We start from the raw sequence: 24,003 nt of genomic DNA, 5'->3' as shown, positions 1-24,003 counted from the left end.
TGGACAGTGGGACCTTCACTCTGCAGTAGCTGACACCCAGTGCTTAAAATAGAACCACTTCCATTTTCCAAAGCTGACATCTTTTGCCATGCCAAGCACAGATAAAAAACACAAGCTTCTCTGCAGTAAACTGAAAGATGCCTTTTAAACCACCGAATCAATCTTTAGACAATGACAAGTCATCTGTGGGAATTGTAATGGAACACTCCTTCAAAGCAATGTGAAATGCAGTGCCAGGTTTGTTTTCACCGTATGGTGTGACAGCTCAAAATAGTTCAAAGTAAATTGATGCCAACCTCAGCCAGAAGGCTGGTGTGGTTAAACAGCAGCCAATTCTTTGGAATAACCTCCTTTAAAGAACTGTCCACGAGACAAAATGTAGAAAGCACAAAGAGTCGTGCAGACAGAAAATCGCAGATGAGTAAAATTTAAAGGGATGGAGAGTATCACAATTGGCTGACAAGAAATCTGAAAAGCTCTTGGAAGAACATGGAAGATACGTCAATCCATTCCCAAGCTGAAGGGTCAGGTTTGCATGTCCCTGATTTCCATCATTCCACCTTTGGAGTCCATATCTTCACCTGCCCTGGGTAAAAACTCTGGAGTGCCTTTCCTAAATCTCTCCCTTCTCTCTTTCATCTTTTAAGACACTCTTTAAAGCCTACATCTTTGACCAAACTCTTGGTCACCTGTCCTGACATCCCTATATGTGTCTCATTGTCAAATATTGTCCGAGGGTATTCCTCCGATGCACCTTACTAAGTTAAAGGTGCTATATAAAGGCAAGTTGTTGATGGTGTGAATGTGCAGATAAGGGACAAAGCAGCCAAGCACTTTAGCTCTACACGGAGGTTATGCAGCACGAGGTGGCTGCAATGATGATAAAGCACTCTGCCACCTAATGGCACCATCCCATACGTTGGTACTGTAGCATGCCTGATTCCCACAGTCACAGGCTGTGCCAGCCCAGTGCTGCACGGTAGCTACAGCAGCAGATGGCACAGCTGACCAGAAACTGTGAAGACAACTCCTCACAACCATTGTCTGATCAACCACCATGAGGTTCAAATATGGCGGGTGATAGCTTGGTAGGTTCGAAACAGAAGTGTATTCAGCTTGGTATGGATATGCCTGTATATGATCCCGGCAGGTGAACACAATGCAGTCTGAACTGGCAGGCATCCCTTCATTAGTTCTTTCTCACATCTCAGACAGGAGAATTCGCATTGGGAAACCTATTTGTGCCAGTACTGGTGTAGAACAATTGGCACAGAGACTTATGAGAACCAAGTGTCAGCAAGAGAGAAAATGGAAGAGCACTGGGCCAGTTAGAGCCGAAACAAAAAGCCCTACTGAACATTACCACTGCTTTCAAACAGACAAGTTATGGGCATCTGTCTCTTTTCCCTGTGTTGCTGTATTACATGAACCAGAGCACACAAGTAAACTCAAAAAACTAGCTTTGTGGAGTGTGGAATATGGTCAACAGTGACAGCACCACACCATTACTTCTTCAATTATGAATATTCTAAACATGTTTCAGTAAAGATATTAAATGCAGGGCTGTCAAGACGGCAGATTCTGTGTTCAACATACTGCCCTACTGCCCATATCAAAATATGCCTTTATAAAGATTACACCTTTAACACCAAGAAAATTGTTTCATTTTTCCATTGACACCAAAATTGGAGGTGAAATGGACAGCAAAGAAGGTTACCTCAGAGTACAATGAGGTTTTGATCAGATGGGCCAATGGGCTGAGGAGTGGCAGATGGAGTTTAATTTAGATAAATGCGAGGTGTTTCACTTTGGAAAGGCAAATCAGTCCAGGACTTGTATACTTAATGGTAAGGTCCTGGGGAGTGTTTCTGAACAAAGATACCTTGGAGTGCAGGTTCATAGTTCCTTGAAAGTGGAGTCACAGGTGGATAGAATAGTGAAGAAGGCATTTAGTATGCTTTCCTTTATTGGACAGAGCATTGAGTATAAGAGTTGGGAGGTCATGTTGTGACTGTACAGGACACTTTTGGAATATCCTGTGCAAATCTGGTCTCCCTCCTAGAGGAATGATGTTGTGAAACTCGAAAGGGTTCAGAAAAGATTTACTATGATGTTACGAAGGTTGGAGGATTTTGAGCTACAGGGAGAGACTTGAATTGGATTGGGGCTGTTTTCCCAGAGCATCGGAGGCTGAGGGGTGACCTAATAGAGGTTTATAAAATCATGAGGGGCATGGATAGGATAAATAGACAAGGTCTTCTCCCTGGGGTGGGGGAATCCAGAACTAGAGGGCATAGGTTTAGGGTGAGAGGGGAAAAATTTCAAAGGAACCTAAGGGAAAACGTCTTCATACAGAGGGTGGTGCGTGTATGGAATGAGCTGCCAGAGAAAGTGGTGGAGGCTGGTACAATTACAGCATTTAAAAGGCATCTGTGAATAGGAAGGACTTAGAGAGATATGGGCCAAATGCTGGCAAATGGGACTCGATTGATTTAGGATATCTGGTTGGCATGGACGAGTTGGACTGAAAGGTCTGTTTCTGTGCTGTACATCTCTATGACTTTATGACTCAGCTATGCCTTTGTTACCTCCAGAGCTGACACTTCCAACATGCTCCTGGCTGGTCTCCCATATTCAATCCTCCATAATGTTGAGGTCATCCAAAGCTCCTCTGCCCATGTTTTAACACACAGCAAGTCCCATTCCCCTACCCCCGTGTGCTCGTTGACCTACAATAGTAACTGGTCAAGCAACATTTTGATATTAAAAATCTCACCCTTGCTTTCAAATCCCTCCCTATCTCCTCCAGCCTGACAGCCTTGTGAGATAGCTGTGCTCCTCTAATTCTGACTCCTTTAACAACCCTGATTTTAATCACTCCACCATTGGTGGCTGCACCATCAACTGCCTGGACTTTAAGCTCTGGAACATTCTGCCTACACCTCTCCACCTCTGTACCTCATTCTCTTCTTTAAAGAATCTTAGGGGTGTTATGGTGGCTCAGTGGTTAGCACTGCTGCCTCACAGCACCAGGAACCCAGGTTCAATTCCAGCCTCGTGTGGAATTTGTACATTCTCCCTGTGTCTGTGTGGGTTTGTTCCAGTTTCCTCTCACTGCCCAAAGATGTGCAGGTTAGGTGAATTGGCCATGCTAAATTCCCCATTGTGTTCAAGGATGTGTAGGTTAGTTGTATTCATCAGGGGTAAATGTAGAATAATACGGTAGGGGAATGAGTCTGGTTGGGTGACCCTTCAGAGGGTTGGTGTGGACTTGTTGGGCCAAAGGGCCTGTTTCCACACTGTAGGGATTCTATTCTTAAAACCTACCTCTTTAATCAATCTTTTGGTCATATGATTTAATATTTCCTCTGTGGCTTGGTGTCAAACTGTGTTTTATAATGTTTCTGTGAAGCATCTTAAAATGTTTAATTATGATAAAGGCAGTACAGAAATACAAGTTGGTGTTCAGGGACGACAAGGAGAACTTTCCAACCTAGAAGTACTCTGTTCGTTTTAATGGAGGCTGTAACTTTGGACTCGTCTGATCTGCAACTGACTAACCCTTGGCAAAACATGCTACTGTTATAAAGCATTCCCTGTATTATTCAGTGCAATGACAGTGCCTTTTTAATTTGTCTGCAGTGATATCGCCAGCTCCTCACAGCTAAGATTGAGGGCTTTTCACAGGCTGGCAGCTTAGAATGAAAACTATTTGCTTGCACAGTTTGGGCTCTGAAGCAACCTTTACAGACGTGCCTTGGCTCTGTGACATGAACTAATTCTCAAACACTTCCATATATTCAGCCTGTTTGAGCTCAGCTGCTCCCAGAACTGCAGGGTTTTGGAAGATTAGACGATTGCAACAACACCATTCTTTACAGGGGCACGACTTGTTTCTGTGCAATTCTTTTCCTCCCCACCTCTAACCTTGTGCCAATCAGATTAGGACACAAAGCAAGTTCAGGAGCAGTAGAAGCAGAGAGTGGGGTGGTGAAGGGGCATAGGAAGAGGGTAACGTTGGTCCAAATAGTCGGTGGAAGACAGTGGATTCACTCACGGTATATCTCTTTATTTGATGGCATTGATAAAAACCGAGGTATGTGGAGGATGCACCAACTGAAACGATCCTGTAGGTTTGTGATGTCACCAGGGTCTTGAATTCCATGAGGTTTTTATTCATTCTGCTTGGTTGTTTTGATGGGTCCTGAGCAATATTTCCTCTAAACTGTGCGGCCATATTGCCACACAACTGCAGGAAGGTTCTGCACATGCTGTTTCGTGTATTCTCACAGCAGCAAGAAACAAATTACAGGGTTACGTTAACTCAGTGGAATGCCTATACCTGCCATAAAAATGCCTGTTATAGATATTTTCCAATCAACCTGTTCAGAGATTTTATTACACACTTCTGGAGCAGGTAAGATTTGAACCTGGACTTCTTGGTTCAGGGAGGTTGACCATGAATCCATTGTTGATTGTCAGAAACATCTATCTGACTCACTAGTGCCCTTTAGGGAAGGAAACTGCCATCTTTACCTGGTCTAGCCTACATGTGACTCCAGACCTACAGCAATGTGGTTGAATCTTAACTGTTCTCTGGGCAATTAGGGACGAGTAATAAATGCTGCCTAGCCAGCGACACCCACATCCCGTAAATGGATTAAAAAGAAAACTACCAGTACGCTACAAGAGTCTCATTAGCGCCTGTCCGAACAATTTATCTTTCACCTGGGGATTCAAGAGCTTTCTTGACTCAGTATGGAGTTCCACAAACTGTGGGAGGAAACTGGAGAGCCCGGGGGAAACTCATGCAGACATGGGGGAGAACATGCAAACTCCACACAGACAGTCATCCAAGGCTGAAATCAAACCCAGTCCCTGGTGCTGTGAGGCAGCAGTGCTAACCATTGAGCCACTATGCCGCCCTAAGTGCCTGTTGTATTGTGTCAATTCTCTTAATTAGAGAAACTAGCTAATTAAGATTCTGGAGGTTGCCACTGACCAGAAACTCAACTGGACTAGCCACATAAACACTTTCAGGCGCTAGAAATTCTGTGGAAAGTAACTCACCTCCCGTCTCTCTCAAGCCTGTCCGCCATCTACAATGCACAAGTCAGGAGTGTAAAGAAATACGCCCCACTTGCCTGGATGAATGCAGCTCCAATGACACTCAAGAGGCCTGATACCATCCAGGATAAAACAGCCCACTTGATTGCCACTCCGTCCATCGCCACACTCCCTCCACCAACGATGCATAGTGGCAGCAGTGTGTGCCTTCTACGAGATGCACTACAGCAACTTGCCAAAGCTCCTTCGACAGACCCTTCCCAACCCACAACCTCTGCCACTTCATGTGGCTGAGTGTCGTACACTGTTTCATAATGTTTCAGTGAATGAGGCATTGCATTATGTTAAAAGTGTTTTATAAATATCAAGTTTTGTTGCTGTTGAATCAAGCTTAATGATGAACTTGATAATAAAACAGGAAGACAGCAACAAACAAGCAAACTCTGAATCTCATTCTGATACCTTCCAAGCCATCCTCATGGTGAAGGTTGAAGTTCTCGTAAGAATCCCATCTGACGGTAGGATCAGATGTGTTGTAATCTACAGTCACAGTAGAGTCATTCTTCAAATGGTCTCCATCTATAGATGGGGAGAGAAGGTATGATGGATTCCATTAATATGTTCTTGTCAAGTCTCCCAGCTGATAGATCTATCCCCCACAATAACATTGACTGACCAGTAGAGATCTGTCCATTAACTGAGATTCAATGAAGAGATCCAGCTATAATATGGCATCTATACTCAGTTCTGACAAAGGGAGCACATGCAAAAAAGAAAGGTTTAGATTTGCACTTTCACAACATTTCTGTTTGCTTTGCAGATTGCCAGCAATTCTCTCTTTGAATTGATTCAGTATTGTCACATGTACTTAGGTACAGTGACAAGTTTTGTTCTGCTTGCAGTGCAGGCAGATTATACCATACAAAATGCAAGAGGATATCTTGTTTCCAAGTGTCCAGTGGTAATGAATTGCTTACCTTTTGTTTTTTCTGGACCTGAAGAGAAAAGAAACTCCACTGCAGCGTCTCGTGGAAATCTGTCGTCTAAGAAGAGAGCAGAAAAAGCATCACCACCACTGATAGTTCTGGTGCAATCACCATGTTATTGAGTCACTGAAGATCTGAAGTAGCATTCTCACTAAACATGAAGTAAACTTGACAAACAGCTCCCTCTTGTTATATAATATGCTTTTCACCTAATCCTCAACCCTGTGGTCTGTGTATTCTATGCTCAGGTAGACTACAGACACTTTGCTGGGCTCCATTACATTGACATGGGTAAGTATACACACAGTTTAAGGCATTTGGTGAGACAAATGAGAGACAGGCAATGAACAGAGCAAGAATATGTGATATACATATTCTAATCATTGGAAGGTTTATTTTCACAGAATGTAGCTTTCATTTTGTGGATTTAAAAGCCCTTTGTGCTCCCCATTCTAAGATTGCAGTCATTTAAAGTGCTGCAACTATCTTGTATCTAGGAATGGAATATAATTATTTTCATCAGATTTGTGTGGTACAGTGGTAATGTCCCTACGTTTGAGGCAGGAGACCTAGGTTCAAGTCCTACTTGCTCCAGATGTGTGTACTAACATTCTTGAACAGGTTGAATAGAAAATACATTGGCTTTTATTAAATGTCTGTTTTGTTTTACAGAACTGGTTTCTTTCTGTGACTCCAGCCCAGACGGGAAAGCTCCACTGTTTCAGTCTACTTCCTTCCTGAGCAACTGTGCTGAAGTGTTAACAGCACTAATTTGTGGAAACGGCCTTAATCCTAACTGACTTGTTGTGGTCAACTGCAATTGATGCCACAGAGCAAAACACCACTTTAAACCTGGGATTATAATGCACTATTTCACAGCCTTTAGCGCTTCTATGCAATGGATCACTTTGAAATGCAGGAGCAGTTACTTTATAGGCAAATGCAGCAGCCATTCTGCGCACAGCAAGATGCCCACAGCAATGGGTCAGTTAATAATATGTTTTTGATGTTGAATGAGGGAAAACCATTGGCCAAGACACCTTGAGAATTCCTTTTTCTTCTTAAATTAAATGCAATGGGGTCTTAAAAGTTCCCCCAAACAGAACAGGCAGGCAAAATCTGGCTTTCATATCTCATCCTTGGAAAATCACTTAACCAATAGAGCATTCTCTCAGCAAACTCTCAACAACCACTTGCAATTCCAAAGCACATAATAACTTCTCTCTAGAAATGTCCTAAAACGCTTCATGCACAATGAATTACTTTGAAGAGTAGTGTCCATTGCTATGCAGGTAAAGCAGCAGCCATTGCGCGCGCAGCAAGGTCTCTCAAACACAGGTGAGTTAAAAGGAATTTTTGGCAGCGCTGTTTGAGGGAAAACTCTTTTTCAAATAGTGTACAGCCAACAAGACAGATGGAAATTTGGCTTTAGGTTGAATATTGAAGGTGAACTGGGTTAGGATGGCAACCTGACATGTAGTCAAGTCCAGGAATGAGGGTTTGGATCAACAAACTGCGACCACTCAGCCAAACAGATATTCCAGATGATGGCACCAAGGCAATATGTGTGCGCATTCATTCCCCATGGTCTGCCACCAATCTAATCCAGGCTGAGACTTTGCACTTCCTCAGTGCAAAAGTGCCCCTGAAAATCTCGTCAGGGCTCCGGTAGGAACTTAATTGGCAAATCTCTGGACTGGGGAGTGGAAATCTGCCATTTTACCTGGATTCTTTCTCAACCCCATCCCATTCCATTCTCTGCCTCAGTTCACCTGCATCTCACCCCTGTGTGAATGGGCCTACTCCAAGAATCTTGCTCTTTCAAGGCCTGAACGCAACTCTTGGCAGCACTCAACTGGGACGAGATTCCCAGAGGTCTTTAGGCCCCAGGAACTCTGTACACACGGTAATGAATGCTGGGGGAATCAATTGTCTTTGCTGTTCTTGGAAATGCACCCTGCCACCTGTTGGAACAGAAATGTGTTGATTAAAACTTCTGAGAAGAGCCCTGATAGTATCTGTGGCACAGCAATTCTCCAGTGGAGCCCTTCAGCCATTGGCGACAGAATCTGACAATGCTAAACTAAACTATTTTCTGCAATTTGAACCCCAGAAAATCAAACAGGCCAGCATATTAAATGCTGGGAGGAACCCCCTGGGAATGTCTTACCAGATAAGGTAAGATAAAAGGAGGAAGGGTTCTTAAAAATGGGCAGACCTTTCCTTTTGATTCAAGATCAATTTGATCCTTAGTTTGTGAGACATTAAACATAACGATGGGGCTGATCATGGAGCATTTCAGGTTTTGCTCCACGAGACTAGGGATACTACTGTTCCTGAAAAATCCCACTGACCTCCGTAAGCATCATCCAGTTCATCCTTTCCAAACCAGAGCTGGGTGCCATGGATAGCACAAGTATGGAACTGTACTCGGAAAACAACGTCACGCTCCGGGTTTTTGTATTGCTTATGGTAACATTTCACCTGAAAAGGGAAAGATGGAAGAACATGTCTAAGACTGAGCCACTGACTGGGTATTACCAATAGATACAATTGTAAATATGGCTGGGGATCCCTGATGATGTGACACTGATCTCTGAATCTCAGGGACCTGAGCTCACCTCTCGGAGGTCTGCATTTAAATACCACAGAGAGAATGCAACTTGATCATCTGTGGTTGGTGACTTGCAACAAATTGCAGGGTAAACTTTACAGAAGCGCTACTACAGAAGTGCTGCTCCCCCCAGACTCGTTTGATGGAAGTGTTGTTGAGAGAAAGGGGACAAAGGTCAACGTACCTGACTTGCAATGCGCTGATTTCTGGTGAGGGTCCTGATTCTAACTGCGCCATGCTCCCATTGCCATTCTATGGCCGGGGTAAAGCCACACTAAACTCGCCACGACGAGTTAAAGGAATACAAGTTCTTCTGCAAACGCCTCTAATTCTCTCGAGCATTCCTCAGTTGAAACATTCTGTGTCAGATATGAGAGCAGAAGTATATGGAAGAAAGGTAAAGAAATGTCTTTCTCAGACCATAAAAGATGTGAGTTATTCAGCCTGGTGTTGCCATAGAATTGGTAGACAAATGGCTTCCTCGTGCGCTGGAACGATGCTATGACTTCTCCTGTGGTACAAAAGGGATTCCAGAAAGCCTTTCATTCCTCTCTCTCTGACATCCTGACCTCACTGCACGAGATCGACTGCCCACGTGCAGTCAATTGGTGGAAAATTTGAGTGTGCAAGACTGACATGTAGGAGAAGATCAAACTGTCCACGTGTCAAGCATTCTGCATTCCTCAAGTCATCTATCATTCTTGACAGACTAGTATTGTTTCTGTCCACTGATCAAGAAGGAAATCTATGGTTTACCAATGATTGCTCCATTTTACCTGGTGAATGGAGACTGTGGGTTGAATGCTTCAGCCCCAGCTTCCTTTTTATTCATTTGTGGGATGTGGGCACCACTGGCTGGACCAGCATTAATTGCCCATCCCTAGTTGCCCTTGAGAAGTGAGCTGTCTTCTTGAACCACTGCAGTCCAGCTGCTGCGAGGATGGGAACTGAGGGGCAGAGCCTGGAAATGCTAGCATGTCAGTTTCAATTTTTGTGAGGTGGGTTTGTGGCTGGAAGGGCTACGAACCCCCATGGGCAGGGAACCAATTCAGGCTGTTAAAGGCCTAATTAAGGTCAATTAAAGAAAGTTGGCTGGAATTTACCCATTGGCCCCTGGTTTCCCACACCACTAGGCGCCAGCATTCCTGGCAGGCCTATAGGCCCTACCTTGCCTGCCTGGTGCTGGAGCAGCCAGAGGCCACTTTGTAGAGGGGCATTCCTCCCACCATAGTGGTAGCCTGGTTGCTGAAGGGATTTTTTATTTCAAGATTTTAAAATGTAGGAGAAAGGGATAGCTCCATGTGGAAACACCCTCTCCCTTACTTACCTTCCACTGCTCCTCTCAAGCTAGAAGACCTCTGATTGGCCTCTCCAGCTTCACAATCCCACCCAGTGTCCTTATTTGGTCTCCAGGGCAATTCATTGAGCACTCCCATAAAAGTACCAATGAACAACCTTTCCACCCCATCCTCTGAGGGCTGAGGTCTGGAAATAGCCCCAACTCCTCTTTTCCAACCCCTGCCCACATGGAAAATCTAGTCTTGCCTTTTCAAAGTTAGGATGGAGGAGTTGGGTTCCTCAGAAAGTGTATGCATTTACAGAGGGTCTTCCGTCTAGAGATGTTTGAAGGCCATAAATACAGGCAGTAAGGTACCTGTGTAACAGCAAGAGAATCAGATCAAACAGAATTTGAGTTTGCCCTTTGTTTCATCAGTTCAACTGGTGCAAACCAAATTTGAAACTTTGCAGCCTCACAAGAACACAAGAGATAGGAGCTGGGCAGTCGATATGGCCCATGAGTTTGCTTCACTATTCAGTGCAATCATGGCTGATCTTGAGTGGTCTGAGCTTGAGGAGAAGGGCTCATGCCCGAAACGTCGATTCTCCTGTTCCTTGGATGCTGCCTGACCTGCTGTGCTTTTCCAGCAACACATTTTCAGCTCTGGTCTGAGCTTGAGCTTGGCCCAAGTATTTTATCAAAAGTGTAATTTCCTTAATAATCCGAGGTCAAGGAATACTTTTTTGGACAGGTTCCTCAACAGACAAATTGGGTGGGATAACATTTACTTGTGGTAGCATGGATTACACGTGCTTTAACTGTACGAGAACAACAGGAGATCAAGATTGCACTGATTCTTACCTTGTACCAGTAAGTTAATGGACCGGCCTCGGCAAACTCTGCCACTGGAAGCCCTCATCCATTTGAGTAGGCCAATGGCATGTGAAAAACACACTTGAACAACTTCAACCCCCAGCTGGGAAGCATCAAATCCAATGGTGCAGCAGCAACCCTTTAAGCGCTGCAGCTCATTATCATCAGGACAGTTGTACTGAGCAGAAGAATGTGGGTCCATGGCACAACAGAGACATGGAGGTCAATACTGCTCCCAAATCAGTGCAGTCTGTCAGGGTACCTTTCATCTGCAAGTCAGGAGGTGAAATAACAGCACTCTTGAGATTTTCACTGAGGTCTCATGTGGCCCATCAAACATGATAAAAAGTAAATTGGGAACAATTGTACCATCTTGGAGGTAAAGTAGGACAGGACCAGTAAAAGTCCTATAATCTCAACTGTTCTTATATTTTTTCCAAGTGTCCCAGTTCTCCTAAGGTCCACCTATCTCGTGTTGCTTCCTCTACCGAAATTTCAATCGGGAATGTCACATAATGAAGGAATCATGACTGTTTCCTAGATAACAGTGATAATAGTTTCTATATTCAACTAGAAAAACAGACTTGCAATGCTCTTGCACCCCAGGGTATCCCGAAGCATTTTATAGCCAATGTAGTACCCCTTGAAGTGTAGTCACTGTTGTAATGAAGGAAGCATGACAGCCAGTTTGCAAGCTCCACAGCAAGCTCCAAACAGCAACGTGACAATAACCTGATCCTCTATTTCAGTGGTGTTGATTGAAGGTTAAATGTCTGAAGACCAGAGAGAATTCCCTTGCTCTTCTTTGAATTGCATAGTGGGATCTTTTACATTCACCTTAGAAGGCAGACATGTTCTGAAGGATGGCAACTGAAACAGTGCAGCAGAATCTCAGTACTCAATGGCACTCATCAGTATTGCCCCTCTGCAAGTACAGCGTTCCCTCAGTGCTGCCCCTCCAACTGTGCAGTGCTCCCTCAATACTCACCCTTTGACACAGCGGTTAATGCCTCACAACTGATCCACTAACAGTGCAGCAATCTCTCAGTACTGCTCCTCTGATAGTGTTGTAATCTTTCAGTTCTGTTTTTCCAACAGTGCAGTGCTCCCTCACTACCGTTCATTTGCAAGAGAAGTGCTGTCTCTGAATTGATTCTCCAACAGTGTTGTGCTCTCTTAGCACCTCCGACAGTGTGTCCTGTCTCAATACAGTGCCTAAATCAGGCTTCAACCAAGGAGTACAACTCAATGACAAATTTTGTTAAGAAACAGGGATAATGAAGAGCAGATCTCCTTCAATGTGCCTGGTAGATGTGGAGCAGTTAATAAATGCCAGCATTGGGGTACCAGTGTGCAGTGTATTCACAGCTCCTTTAAAGAATACCCATTCTCCTCTCCAACTTTGGAAATGGAGATTTAAGTAGCAGCGAGAAGGTTAAAGAACACAGGCATCGACAGAAAGAATCTGTCTAGCAAACCCAACAAATGCATTGAACCAAGTGCGAATGCAACTGTTAAAAAAAATCCCCATAACCTTTAAGCAGCAACCGAAATAATCATTCCCTTTAACCTACCTGAATAGTCAAGGACTGCTCCCCGTGTGTAGATAGGGTTTTGGCTCAAGTCACAAAACTTGATTTGGTGCATTCGAAGAAGTCAATGAACTGGAGTATGCCTGGTGTCTGACACTATTTTCTGTCCCCCAGCAAGAGAGGGGTGGAAAGCACTCTGTAGACTAGGAGTTTGCGCAGCCTTGGCAAACAACTACTTTGTTAGGCAAGGCTCTGCTGGGGAAAAAAAAACTGCAGGAACTCTTTAGAAAACAAAGTGGACTTTCCATGCTTTGACCAGAAACTTGGAGGTGGGTTTGAGGAATTAAAATTGACAATCAGCCCTGTGACATGTGGGTGGGACTCCAGGGGGAGAAGCTTGCTCTTGGTGTACATGGCCTTCCTTTTTGGTAAAAAAATTCGAGTTTGGGTGGGAGAAGGAACAACACAGTGCAAACAATAGTAATCAAGGCTGAAGGTTTAGGTAGCCTATTGCAACCATGAATTCACTGAGCTTAATTACTGTTAATTATAGTAGCCTAATAAGCAGTGCTTAAAGGGGCCTGATACAAAGCCAGGTAAGTTTTTTTTGCGTCAATTGCAGACCACCCCTTTCTTCTGCCAGTACTTACTTATTGACCACAACTCCTCCAGTCTCATTTGCGCCTATCGCTTGCCAGCTTGATGCAGCTGGGGCCTGAGGCTGAATTAGCAGTTCACCTCGGGCTAAAGTCTTGATCATGCATTCCAGATATGTTTCACAGTGGTTCCTGGCATATATTAAACCTGTCTTGTATTATAATGATTGAAAGAATCTCGAGAACATTGATGAGAAGCGGCAATATAACAATGATAAACATTAAGAGCATCATTTTAAATGTTGTGTCATCATATGTGGTCTACATTAAAGCAGTTTACAGATTAACACTGCTCCCTCGCAACTGACCATTCTTCGACCAGTCCTTGATCCTGCACTCACCATTATGTCTCCCTTCAGCAGTAAGGCTGGCTCGATGGAGATGCACAGCTTCTTACACCCAGGGCCTTGGACACTGCTGCAGAACAGAGAGAATGAGGAAGCAAGGAGTTGTTAAGCTCATACAAAAGATGCATGGGTGCATGACTGAAAACTTACATAGGGCATCTTGGCACCAGTGTTGCCTGACAGAGTGCCAAGCAAGTCATGAAACTGATTAAATCCTTTGTGTTTCAACTTAAAAAATCATAGTTAAAAATCACGCAACACCAGGTTATAGTCCAACAGGTTTAACTGGAAGCACTAGCTTTCGGAGCGCCACTCCTTCATCAGGTGGATGTGTCCACAACCACCTGATGAAGAAGCAGCGCTCCGAAAACTAGTGCTTCCAGTTAAACCTGCTGGATTATAATCTGGTATTGTGTGATTTTTAACTTTGTACACCCCAGTCCAATACCGGCATCTCTATATCATAAAAAATCATAAGCATCTCGGACCTATAAGCAGCTTGCTGGAATCACTGTCGTGTACAATCTGAATGATGGGGACTGCTGTGGTAGATTTAAGATATATTTGACATACAGACCAAGGAAAACACCTGTGCAAGTGTTTTTTTTGAGAAGAGGTTGCTGGATTGTCTTCTCATTATTCAGTGAAACGTATTTCTGGGCATTCCCTATCTGCAGAGCAAATAAACAAACAACAAAAAGCCACTTACTAGATTCCTGATGTGTAGACAAGTTGCATAGACTGATAAATCTTCAGAAATGGGTGGTATCCTGTAATTAAGCAGAAATCCATTCATTTCCATGTGGTCAAACAAAGTCAACATTTCGACTTCAAAGAAAAGCAGAACAGATAGGAAAGAATTTGGGGTAATTCCAGAGGCTACTGCACAAAACACAAGGGAGAGGATATGAGGGACTCTGCTCACCCTGACTTGACACACATTAGCCTGGGGTTGCCAGCTGTCAGAGTTATTAATGGATGCTTCCCCAGGTAGGAGTGACTATACAAATGTTGTTCAAGATAAAATTCAGACAAACCCATTGCTGACCTTAAGAGTTAATATGGAACACTGGAAGCTCCTCCATTGGTTCCCTCTTCACAGAAAACATCAACAACACAGAAGTGGGCCATTCAGCTCAACCAGACTATGCTGGTGCTGTGCTCCACACAAGCCTCATCATCTCACTTCATCACCATATCCTTCAATTCATTTCTCCTTTATGTGTTTACCAAGCTTCCCCTTAAATGCATCTTTGCTATTCACCTCAACCATTCCCTATAGGAGTTCCACACAGTCATCATTCTGTGGCTAAACAGGCTTCTCCTGAATCCCCTGTTGGATTTATTTAGCGACTATTTTAATATTGATATTGACCTGGTCTGGTCTCATGCAAAGCTGGAAACATCTTCTCTATGTCCACCCTTTTAAACCCTTTCACAATCTGAAAGGCCTCTGTTAGGTCACTGCTCAGTCTTCTCCTTTCTAGATAAAAAAAGCCCTAGCTCAGTTGAAACTCTTATCCATGCCTTTGGTACCTCTAAACATGCACCTCTGGATCACCTCTCATATTCCATTCGGAGAAAGTGAGGACTGCAGATGCTGGAAATCAGAGCGAAGAGTGTGGTGCTGGAAAAACACAGCTGGTCAGGCAGCATCCGAGGAGCAGGAGAGTCAACACTTCAGGCATAAGCCCTTCATTAGGAATGAGGCCTCATTCCTAATGAAGGGCTTATGCCCAAAACATTGACTCCCCTGCTCCTTGGATGCTGCTTGACCAGTTGTGTTTTTCCAGTGCCACACTATTCAACTCTCATCTTCCATCCTCAATACATTGACATCTGCTTGACAAGCTGCCAATTATGTGCTGTACACCAAAAGCAGGACAAATCCAACTTGGCCAATACTTCATCAGTCTATTCTCAATCATCAGTAAAGTGATGGAAGTTGTTATCAACAGTGCTATCAAGAAACACATGCTTAGCAATAACCTACTCACTGATGCTCAGTTTGGGTTCCACCAGGGCCATTCAAATCCTGACCTTATTACAGTCTTAGTCCAAACATAGACAAAAGAGCTGAATTCCAGATGTGAGGTGAGAGAGGGAGCCCTTGACTTCATAGTGTTATCAGGGAGAGAGTTCCAGCATTTTTGCCTCAGTGACCCTGAAGGAATTGTAATGTAGTTCCAAGTCAGAATGGTGAGTAACTTGGAGGAGAACTTGCAGGTGGTGGTATTCCTATCCATCTGCTGTCCTTGACCTTTAAATGGAGGAGGTCACAGATTTGGAAGATGCTGTGAAAGGAAAGTTGGTGAGTTGCTGCATTGCATCTTGTAGATGTGATTTGGAGGTGCCAGTGTTGGACTGGGGTGGACAAAATTAAAAATCATGCAACACCAGGTTATAGTCCAACCGGTTTATTTGGAAGCACTAGATTTCAGAGCACTGATCCTTCATCTGATGAAGGAGCAGTGCTCCAAAAGCTAGTACGTCCAAATAAACCGGTTGGACTATAATCTGGTGTTATGTGATTTTTAATTTCATCTTGTAGATGGTAGACAATGCTGCTACTTTTTGTAGTGGCAGTGACTGTTTAAGGTGGTGAAAGTGGTGGCAATCAAGTGCGCCACTTTGTCCTAGATGATGTCAGGTTTCTTGAGTGTTGTTGGAGCAGTGGGGAGTATTCCTCACACTCCTGACTTTTGCCTTGTCGATGGTGAACAGACTTTGAGGAGACAGAAAGTGAGTTGTTCACCACAGAACTCCTAGCCTCTGACCTACTCTTGCAGCAACAATACAGTCCAGTTGAGTTTCTGCTCAATGGTAATCTGCAGGATGTTGACAGTAGCAGATTCAGCAATGGCAACATCACTGAACATTGAGAGGAGAAAGTTAGGATTCTCATCTATTGGAGATGGTTATTACATGATACCTGTGTGGTGAGAACATTACTTTCTTCCCTAAACCTTTTCACTTTTCTATCCCCCTTTCAAACCTTGCTTAAAATAGCCTGTTTGATCAAGCTTTAGATCATCTGTCCCTAACGTCTCCTTTCTTGGCTCAGGACCAAGTTCTGTTTGATAATTGTCCCTGCGAAGCACCCTTGGTACATTAATGGTGCTATATAAATGCAAGTTGTTGTTGTTGGCTGAGATGACGGTATGGGCTCTTGCAACTTTCTGGAGTTCAGAGAGAAGAACATCAGCCAGACTTCCCTTTCTTTGAGACAAGCCAACCACATGCTACAAGTTTGGGCTTAACAAGTCAGCCTCACTCACCCTGTACGATGGTCAAAAAGCACACTGACACTCATTGCAAAGTTAACATAGGCAATCAGTCAATTGTATGAGGAACCAATGGAGTCAGTGTCTTTAGCAGACAGCTAATGGAAGAGAATGTGAAGAGGTGGGGCGTGGGATGAAATTTGCAAACAAGCAGATTAAATATGAATAAATACAATTAGAACAAAATTGTTCAGGGCAGAATCTAGGAAAATGGAAAATCCTTATTGTATGTTGTTTTTGGACAGGGAGAACTTTACCCATGGGCTGTGTAACTAAGAGGTTAACTGCATCAAGAGCAAAATGTGAGTGAAACATTAAACACACAAAGTCTGCCTGTAGTCCAACAAATGATGTGATAACTGCTGGAGTAAATGTTAGCACAGGTCCAAAGCCAAAACAAGAACCATTTGAAACTTTGATTTAGAAGGAATGTTGGCCTAGAAGAAATGGGTCGAATGGCTTCCTGCTTTATTGTAATGACTCTATGAGGATTGAAAGGAGTAAGTGCAGGATGCTCCTCAGTGCAATAGTTCACATGCATTCCCATTATTGAGGCCATATGACTGACAATCCTGTTTTCAGTTTTACTTACATCTAACCCAGCAAGTTGCTTTACAATTTGTGAGTATATTTCAGTCCTTTAAGAGGAAATTTTAGAAGTTCAGGAGAGAGGAAAACGTGAAGCAACAGTGACTTTGTGGGTTAGCTATGTTTACATGGTGATGGCTATCCTTTGATTTCCTTATGGAGTCGAACAGAAATCTCTCATGAGTGAAACTGACAACTACAGATGGAACCTCATTGGCATCTGAGCAACATGGTATATGGCGAGATTAGTGGTAGAATTGGATAAGACATCCAATGAGACCTGTCTCAATGTCAGGAGCATCTTGCTGCATTTTTTATGCTTTTGATGAGTGGTGAGATTAGTTTCTTGCTAGGCAGCAGTGAGTTGCTAATTAAGGTAGTTTGTAGTTTGTTAAACACCTTGTTAATGGCACAATTCGCCTCATTAATATTGAGCTTCTGTATCTTACCAAATCTGCCAAACAAGCTAGATGTCAAGAAATCTTGATATGGAAGTCACAGTGGGTACCTGATGGCTTCAGCTCATTGCTGGCTGTGAGCCTTCATGTTGCTCAGCATTAAATAGCATCTCAGGGTTTGATCCATAGGCACCAGCCACGCGCACCCCTTGTCCAGAGACATTGCATCTGACATTTGCCACCCTTTGTGATTGTCATGCCACCTCACTGATATGCTTGCAGGATGCTTAAGAAGCATGGGCCCACATTGCAGGGTGCACTGGCAACTAGTATTGAAAGGCTACGGCAAGTACACTTTGTACACAAGGACAGGCACTTCGCTCACAGACTGGACAGGTTGCATCTCATGGCTGCACATTTGTTTCTTTTTTAATGCTTGCTTGCTTGGTGCCTACCTGCAAGCTCGCATTATCCAGGCGATGTCTTGCCAATTAGCACAGTCACATAGCCAGGCAGCTTGCTTTGCTGTCAGCAGTCCTCAGTCAAAGGGGTGTGTACACCAGTGTGTTGCATCGATCACACACCTGCACATTTGCCAGCAACGTATGTGGCAAACTCACACTATGTGCAGCAAACATATCTGAAGTCTTAGGACAATAGTCGACACTGAAGTCCATGGAGGCACCCATCAGTCAGGGAGGTCGAGCAAAGTACATTAAAGACAGTCACCAATACCAGCCCATGGATACTTGTCAAGCAACTGATTGAGGTGTTCCTGGTCAGATAATCTCTGCTTCTGCAGTGCGGGGAATGGGTCTCAATGTGTGGCTCCATAGCAACCAGTCTGGGGGTTAGGCCAGACTGAATTTCAAGCCACCAGTCAGGGAACTGGGCATTTTTTGTCTGGGGCTCTCTGGTCAGATTGATCAAGGCAGTGGGTCATGGTCAGTGTGATGGATGGATCCACAGAAACCAAGGGAAGGGATGTCGGGGGAGGAAAGGGCGATTGCTATTACAGGCTTGAGACTTGGGAACCTAATCTTTGGGATTGGGGCTGCAGAATTTTGTTTTAGGAGAGGGGGTGAGGGAGAATGACAATTGTGAAAGGGACAACAGTATTAGCAAGGGTGGGAATATGATATAGTTGAGGTGGGGGGTCATGAGTATCCGCCTTGGGACGGGACATTGTATGAACCACATGGGGCACGATTACCTCATTGGCTATGGGGGCTTGGGGGCAGGGAGTTAGCAGAGGTGAGCTGGCGAAGACTCATGTGGATAGAGTGGGTGGGGACTTTGGGAGATCACAGGAAAATCTATGAAGAAAGGGATTTGAAAGTTGATGACCTCACAGACACACAAATGTGGAGGCTGGAAGCCACTGGCAGAGGTGTACTCACTAGCGCCTTCCATTGTGCTGGAAATCAAAAGTGTGCAATGGGACCACACCCGAAGTGGGCATGGTAAGTGACTCGGCCTGTGAGGGAGGGGACTGCAGTACCTACCAATGTCAGGGCCCCTTAGAGGCTAAGAAAATTATACACAGCATAGGACACACAGACCTATAAGTCCACAATCTCTTGGCCATCCTAGTGCATTGCTCCCTGTTTGCCAGGTACCCTTAGACATCACTGACCACTTCATTCACACCAACACCTTTGGACACAGAGGCCAGGCAAAGAATAGGGACATTACAGTATGAGGGGCAATTGTCTCAGCAATTGCTGGTTCCTCTTGCTTCCACATGTTGCAGCAGGGCCTCAACACAGACATCAATTCATCGTACATCATGTGTGAGCATGGCGTTAGGCATCATGCTGGCACAGTTACATTCAAGAATATTATAGAAAGTCAAAATAACAGATACAAGGTCCAACCAGGGTTCTTTATAGACACATGACAAATAATGTACCATGCATTGTCACCTGTGTCACAAAGTACCATCAATAGGTTTCCTTCTTTCTCTCTTCCCAATATGTCTCAGTGTAGTCCCTGGTTAAACAGCTGGGGTGGAGCCTGTTGGCCCTGGAGGTTTGGTTGGGTGACCCTGGGGGCGTTTGAGTCTGGACAGCCCTGACATGCTAAGGGTCCTCTTGGCAGAGGCTGCAACTTCCAAGGGTTGAAGGAGGTAAGACAGGATGGAGGTGAAGGGTCCAGCCACCTCTGGACTTCTTTGAGTGGTACCTGTGTATGGTTGCTCCGCTGGCTAGGTGCCATCTGGCACTGCCCTGTCTCAATTGAGGAAGTGTGTGTGAGCCTGCTTCCCCACCCTGTTGCCATGCTTTCAGCCCTGATGACCATTAGCTGTAGTGATGGGAGGGCAGGTTTGTGCATCCCTCCAGCAGACTCTGAGGGTTTTGAACCTGGTTCTGATCGGCAGAATCCAAACTGTCCAGAGGCAACCAGATGCTCATATAACTCACTTGCTCAGCCTTGTGGCAAGAGTCCTTTCAAAAAACTCAAAGCAGTTCCCACTTAGCCAAAAAAAGTAAGATTCAGTCTACATTTTGTTAATTTATTGCCCTTGGGGAATCATTACCAGCCATTGCATAGGATATCCAGAATTTGGCCTATGTCAGTGTTATTTTTCCTTCACCTACAGCTTGGGCATTGCTGACAAGTCCAGCATTTGTTTCCCATCCTAGTTGTCCTTAAGAAGATGGTGATGAGCCACTCTCTTGGATTCAACAGCCAAGAGTCAAACACAATGTTCTGAGTCTAGAGTCACATGTAGGTGAGACTGGGCAGGGACAGCAAACTTCCTTCACGTATGTTTTTAAAACCAGATATGTTTTTAACAATAATCCAGTCATTTCAAGAAATTGGGAAAATTCATCAGTTTCACTTTCAATTTCTATCCTTTCTCACTTTCACCTGGTCCATTTCTGACTCTTCACTTGCCTGCCTTGACTTCATTGTTTCCATTTCTCAGGATAAGGTATCCATCAATATCCATTAAAAACTCATCGACTCCACCACCTCACACCCTGCTTTCTGTGAGGACTCCATTCCATTCTCCCAGTTTCTCCATTGCCACTGTGTCTGTTCTGATGCTGCCACCTTCTACTGGGCTGCCTCGGACACATCCTCTTTCTTTCCTTCAACCAAGCAACTCCCTGGCATTGTGGTTGACAGGGCCTTCCATTGTGTCCAAACCATCTGCCCTCACCTGTTTACCTCCTTCCCAGAACACTTGTCCTTACTTTTCACCCGACTAGTTTCCACATTCAAAGGATCATCACCACTATTTCCACCACCTCCAAACACATCTTCCCCTCCCCTCCATGATTAGAATTCTTCAGGGACCATTCGTGTGTGGCACGGTGGCACAGTGGTTAGCACTGCTGCCTCACAGTGCCTGAGACCCGGGTTCAATTCCCGCCTCAGGCGACTGACTGCGTGGAGTTTGTACATTCTCCCCGTGTCTGCGTGGGTTTCCTCCGGGTGCTCCGGTTTCCTCCCACAATCCAAAGATGTGCAGGTCAGGTGAATTGGCCATGCTAAATTGCCCGTAATGTTAGGTAAGGGGTAAATGTAGGGGTATGGGTGGGTTGCGCTTCGGCGGGTCGGTGTGGACTTGTTGGGCCGAAGGGCCTGTTTCCACACTGTAATGTAATCTAATCATTCCCTCTTTAACACTCTGGCCCACTCCTCCATCACTCCTAATGATTCCTCATTCCTCCGTGGCACTTTTCCATGTAATTGCAGAAGGTGTAACACATGCCAATTCACCACCTCCCTCCATGGCCCCAAACACACCTTCCAAATTTGTACTTCTTTCAATCTAGTTTATTGCATTCCCTGCTTACTATGTGGTGTCCTTTATGTCGGCTAGACCAAACGCAGACTGGGTAAATGCTTTGTGGACCACCTCCATTCTGTCTGTAGGAATGGCCCCAGCCTCCCAGCTGCTTCCCATTTCAATAAACCACCTTGCTCTCAAGCTAACATTTCTGTCCTGGCCCTGCTACCGTGTTTCTACGAAGCACAGCGCAAGCTCAACGAACAACATGTCATTTTCCACTTGGGCACTTCACAGCCTGGAAGGGTCAATGTTGAATTCAATACCTTCAGAAACTGACTACATTATGTCTGTTTGCCATTTTTCTTAGTCTCTTTTCCCCCCCATTTTCCCCCACAGTCATTTTGTGTTTACTTTGCGCTTAGTAGCAAAGACTCATTCTCTCCCCTTCATGTCTTAATCTACATCCTTTTTACATCTCTTTCTTTTCTTTCTCCACCATTGATAACCTGTCTGTCTTTTGCACTGGGCCTCTATACCATTTGCCCTCCTGCTTTGCCTCTGCCTCTATCAATGTATAAAAAAGAACTTATTTTCCAACACCTCTCAATCCTGAAACAGTCATACCAGACTTGAAATGTTAATTCCATTTCTCCCCAAAGATGCAAACAACAGGGCCTTGTGCATTAACATATGTAGTTTCCAGTACACATAAGTGCACCTTACTGCAAGCCCAAACAACAATCCTAAAATGGTTGCAAGCATGACTCTTCAATACACTCAAGTTTATCTCATAAATGTTGGCCAATTGCAGAATCACATCTAATGTTAAGACACTACATTGCGAGTTTTGCAAGGGCAGGCTGGTTGGACATGGTCAGTACCCATTTGTTGTGAACAGCTGAAGTTACACGTGATTTGCTACAATCAGCCAATGTTTAGGATGAAAGGCTTAGGTATCTGGCATCACAGCAGCACTTAAATTCATATACCAGATTGCTCATTTGTGAGACAGACAGAATGTCTTTTTCCTGGACAGCAGCATCCTGTCAATGGTGAACACCATTCATGTTCCGACTGTACTTCACCTGTTGCTCAAAACTTTGAGATACTTTACCGAAGTAGACTGGATACTTTTCCAGACCAAGAGTGACTGCCTTATGACTTTTCATAAGTTTGCACAACCTACAGCAAGAAGTGCCCTGATCAGGGGAACCATTAGTCAACAGGGTGGCTTTGATCTGCCCTATTTCAGCATCAAGCTTGCACAGTGAACAAATGGCTCGGGCCCTATTTATGAGGTTGCCACTAAGGTCAATCTTATCGTGTATTCAACTGTAGGAATCCCAATGTGTACACCGATCAGTGAAGGTTGATTGGCAGTTTGAGTAGTACTCAGCCCCTGGCCGATTTCTCAAGTAGGACATCAAGGAAGGGGAATTCATTTAAACTGATCCATTTCAAATGTGGATTTGATGCTGGATGGAACATATAAATTCTTACGTGCAGCTGTAGATGCTAGTGTAGCAAATGTATCATATACATATTGGAAGTATGCAAAGGGTCTGAGGCAGATTTGGCAGTTAACTGTTAATCAGCAATAACCAAACCACACTTCTATCATTCAGAGTTCACTTGTCAACCAATCAGCATTTTCCTCTCATGCAGTACAAATGTTGGTTTCTCCCCCTTGAAATGGTATTCTTGCAAATTGTCTTGATAAATGCAAGACAAAAATATTCATTACAATGTACCTTTCCTCAGCAATATTTGAATCTGAATTCCCCCATGTGCCATAGTGGGATCTGAATTCCTGTACCTCTTACTTTCTAGTCCAGTAACATAACCACGATGCTAAGATATCATTACTGCAACAGCAAGCACACTTCAAAACAGTAATTAATTGGTAATAAAGTACTTCGGGACATTATGAGGTTTTGAAAGGCACCATAAAATGCAAATCTTTGACACGTATGTGGATTTGGGACAGATCGCCATGGCAACTTGCCTTCATTCCTGAGGCTCAACTGCACAAATCAGAGTGTTTGCAGGGAAATTCTAATTCCAGATTGCAGAGGCTGATTTAGATCACACCCTGATCACACTCTGATGAATATCAGGTCGAAAGTGAAAGCTGGGCCTGTTTGGTATCCAGCTGAGAATTTAGATTCCAGACAAACATACAGCTGTTTCATGGCCCCACTGAATCTCTCTGCTGCTGGATCAGTGTGAAGAGTTCAGCTATTTCCTGATCTAATTACTTGCGAAGTGGCTTGGGCCGATGTTAACACTGGCTGGGGCAAGGAGTCTCATTTGCCTCCCTGCTGTACACTTTTGGCCTGCTGGCATGTTTTCACAGGAGTTTGATACTACACTCTACACACTCTGACTATGGGAGAGACAACTGTAAACAGCGGAGACATTGAATTCAGACAAAATATCAAATACTTCAATAGAATTGCACAGACCTTATAAAAAATAAAATAAAATTGAGAATCCTTGGGGATGGGAAATAAGAGAGAAAGTGAGCTAAAGCTCTACTTGAACCCAAAATGATACTGAATCTATAATGGCTTATAGTGCAGAAAAAAGCTATTTAGCACTTGGTGAAGTCCTTTGTGCAGTTTTGGTCTCCTT

The 24,003-nt window shown here is 44.2% G+C and overlaps 1 protein-coding gene across 7 annotated transcripts in view; it reads right to left on the bottom strand.

Annotated features, from left to right (window-relative positions):
* Positions 1-24,003, bottom strand: part of LOC122543325 (tensin-2-like) — a 273,742-nt gene that overhangs the window by 35,430 nt on the left and 214,309 nt on the right. For all 7 annotated transcript variants that reach the window (XM_043681852.2, XM_043681854.2, XM_043681853.2 and 4 more), the window contains 5 exons: positions 14,064-14,124; positions 13,349-13,424; positions 8,408-8,537; positions 6,045-6,110; positions 5,530-5,646 (listed from right to left, as the gene is read on the bottom strand). In XM_043681852.2, coding sequence (XP_043537787.2) covers positions 5,530-5,646; positions 6,045-6,110; positions 8,408-8,537; positions 13,349-13,424; positions 14,064-14,124 — 450 coding nt within the window. The remainder of the gene's footprint in view (positions 1-5,529; positions 5,647-6,044; positions 6,111-8,407; positions 8,538-13,348; positions 13,425-14,063; positions 14,125-24,003) is intronic.

The sequence above is a fragment of the Chiloscyllium plagiosum genome, unplaced genomic scaffold (genome assembly GCF_037043375.1).
Source record: "Chiloscyllium plagiosum isolate Xiang-an unplaced genomic scaffold, Cpla_swu_hap1 HiC_scaffold_53X, whole genome shotgun sequence".
Taxonomy (NCBI): Eukaryota; Metazoa; Chordata; class Chondrichthyes; order Orectolobiformes; family Hemiscylliidae; genus Chiloscyllium; species Chiloscyllium plagiosum.
The sequence above is the reverse complement of the archived record's forward strand: the minus strand, read 5'-3'. Positions and strand labels throughout refer to the sequence as shown.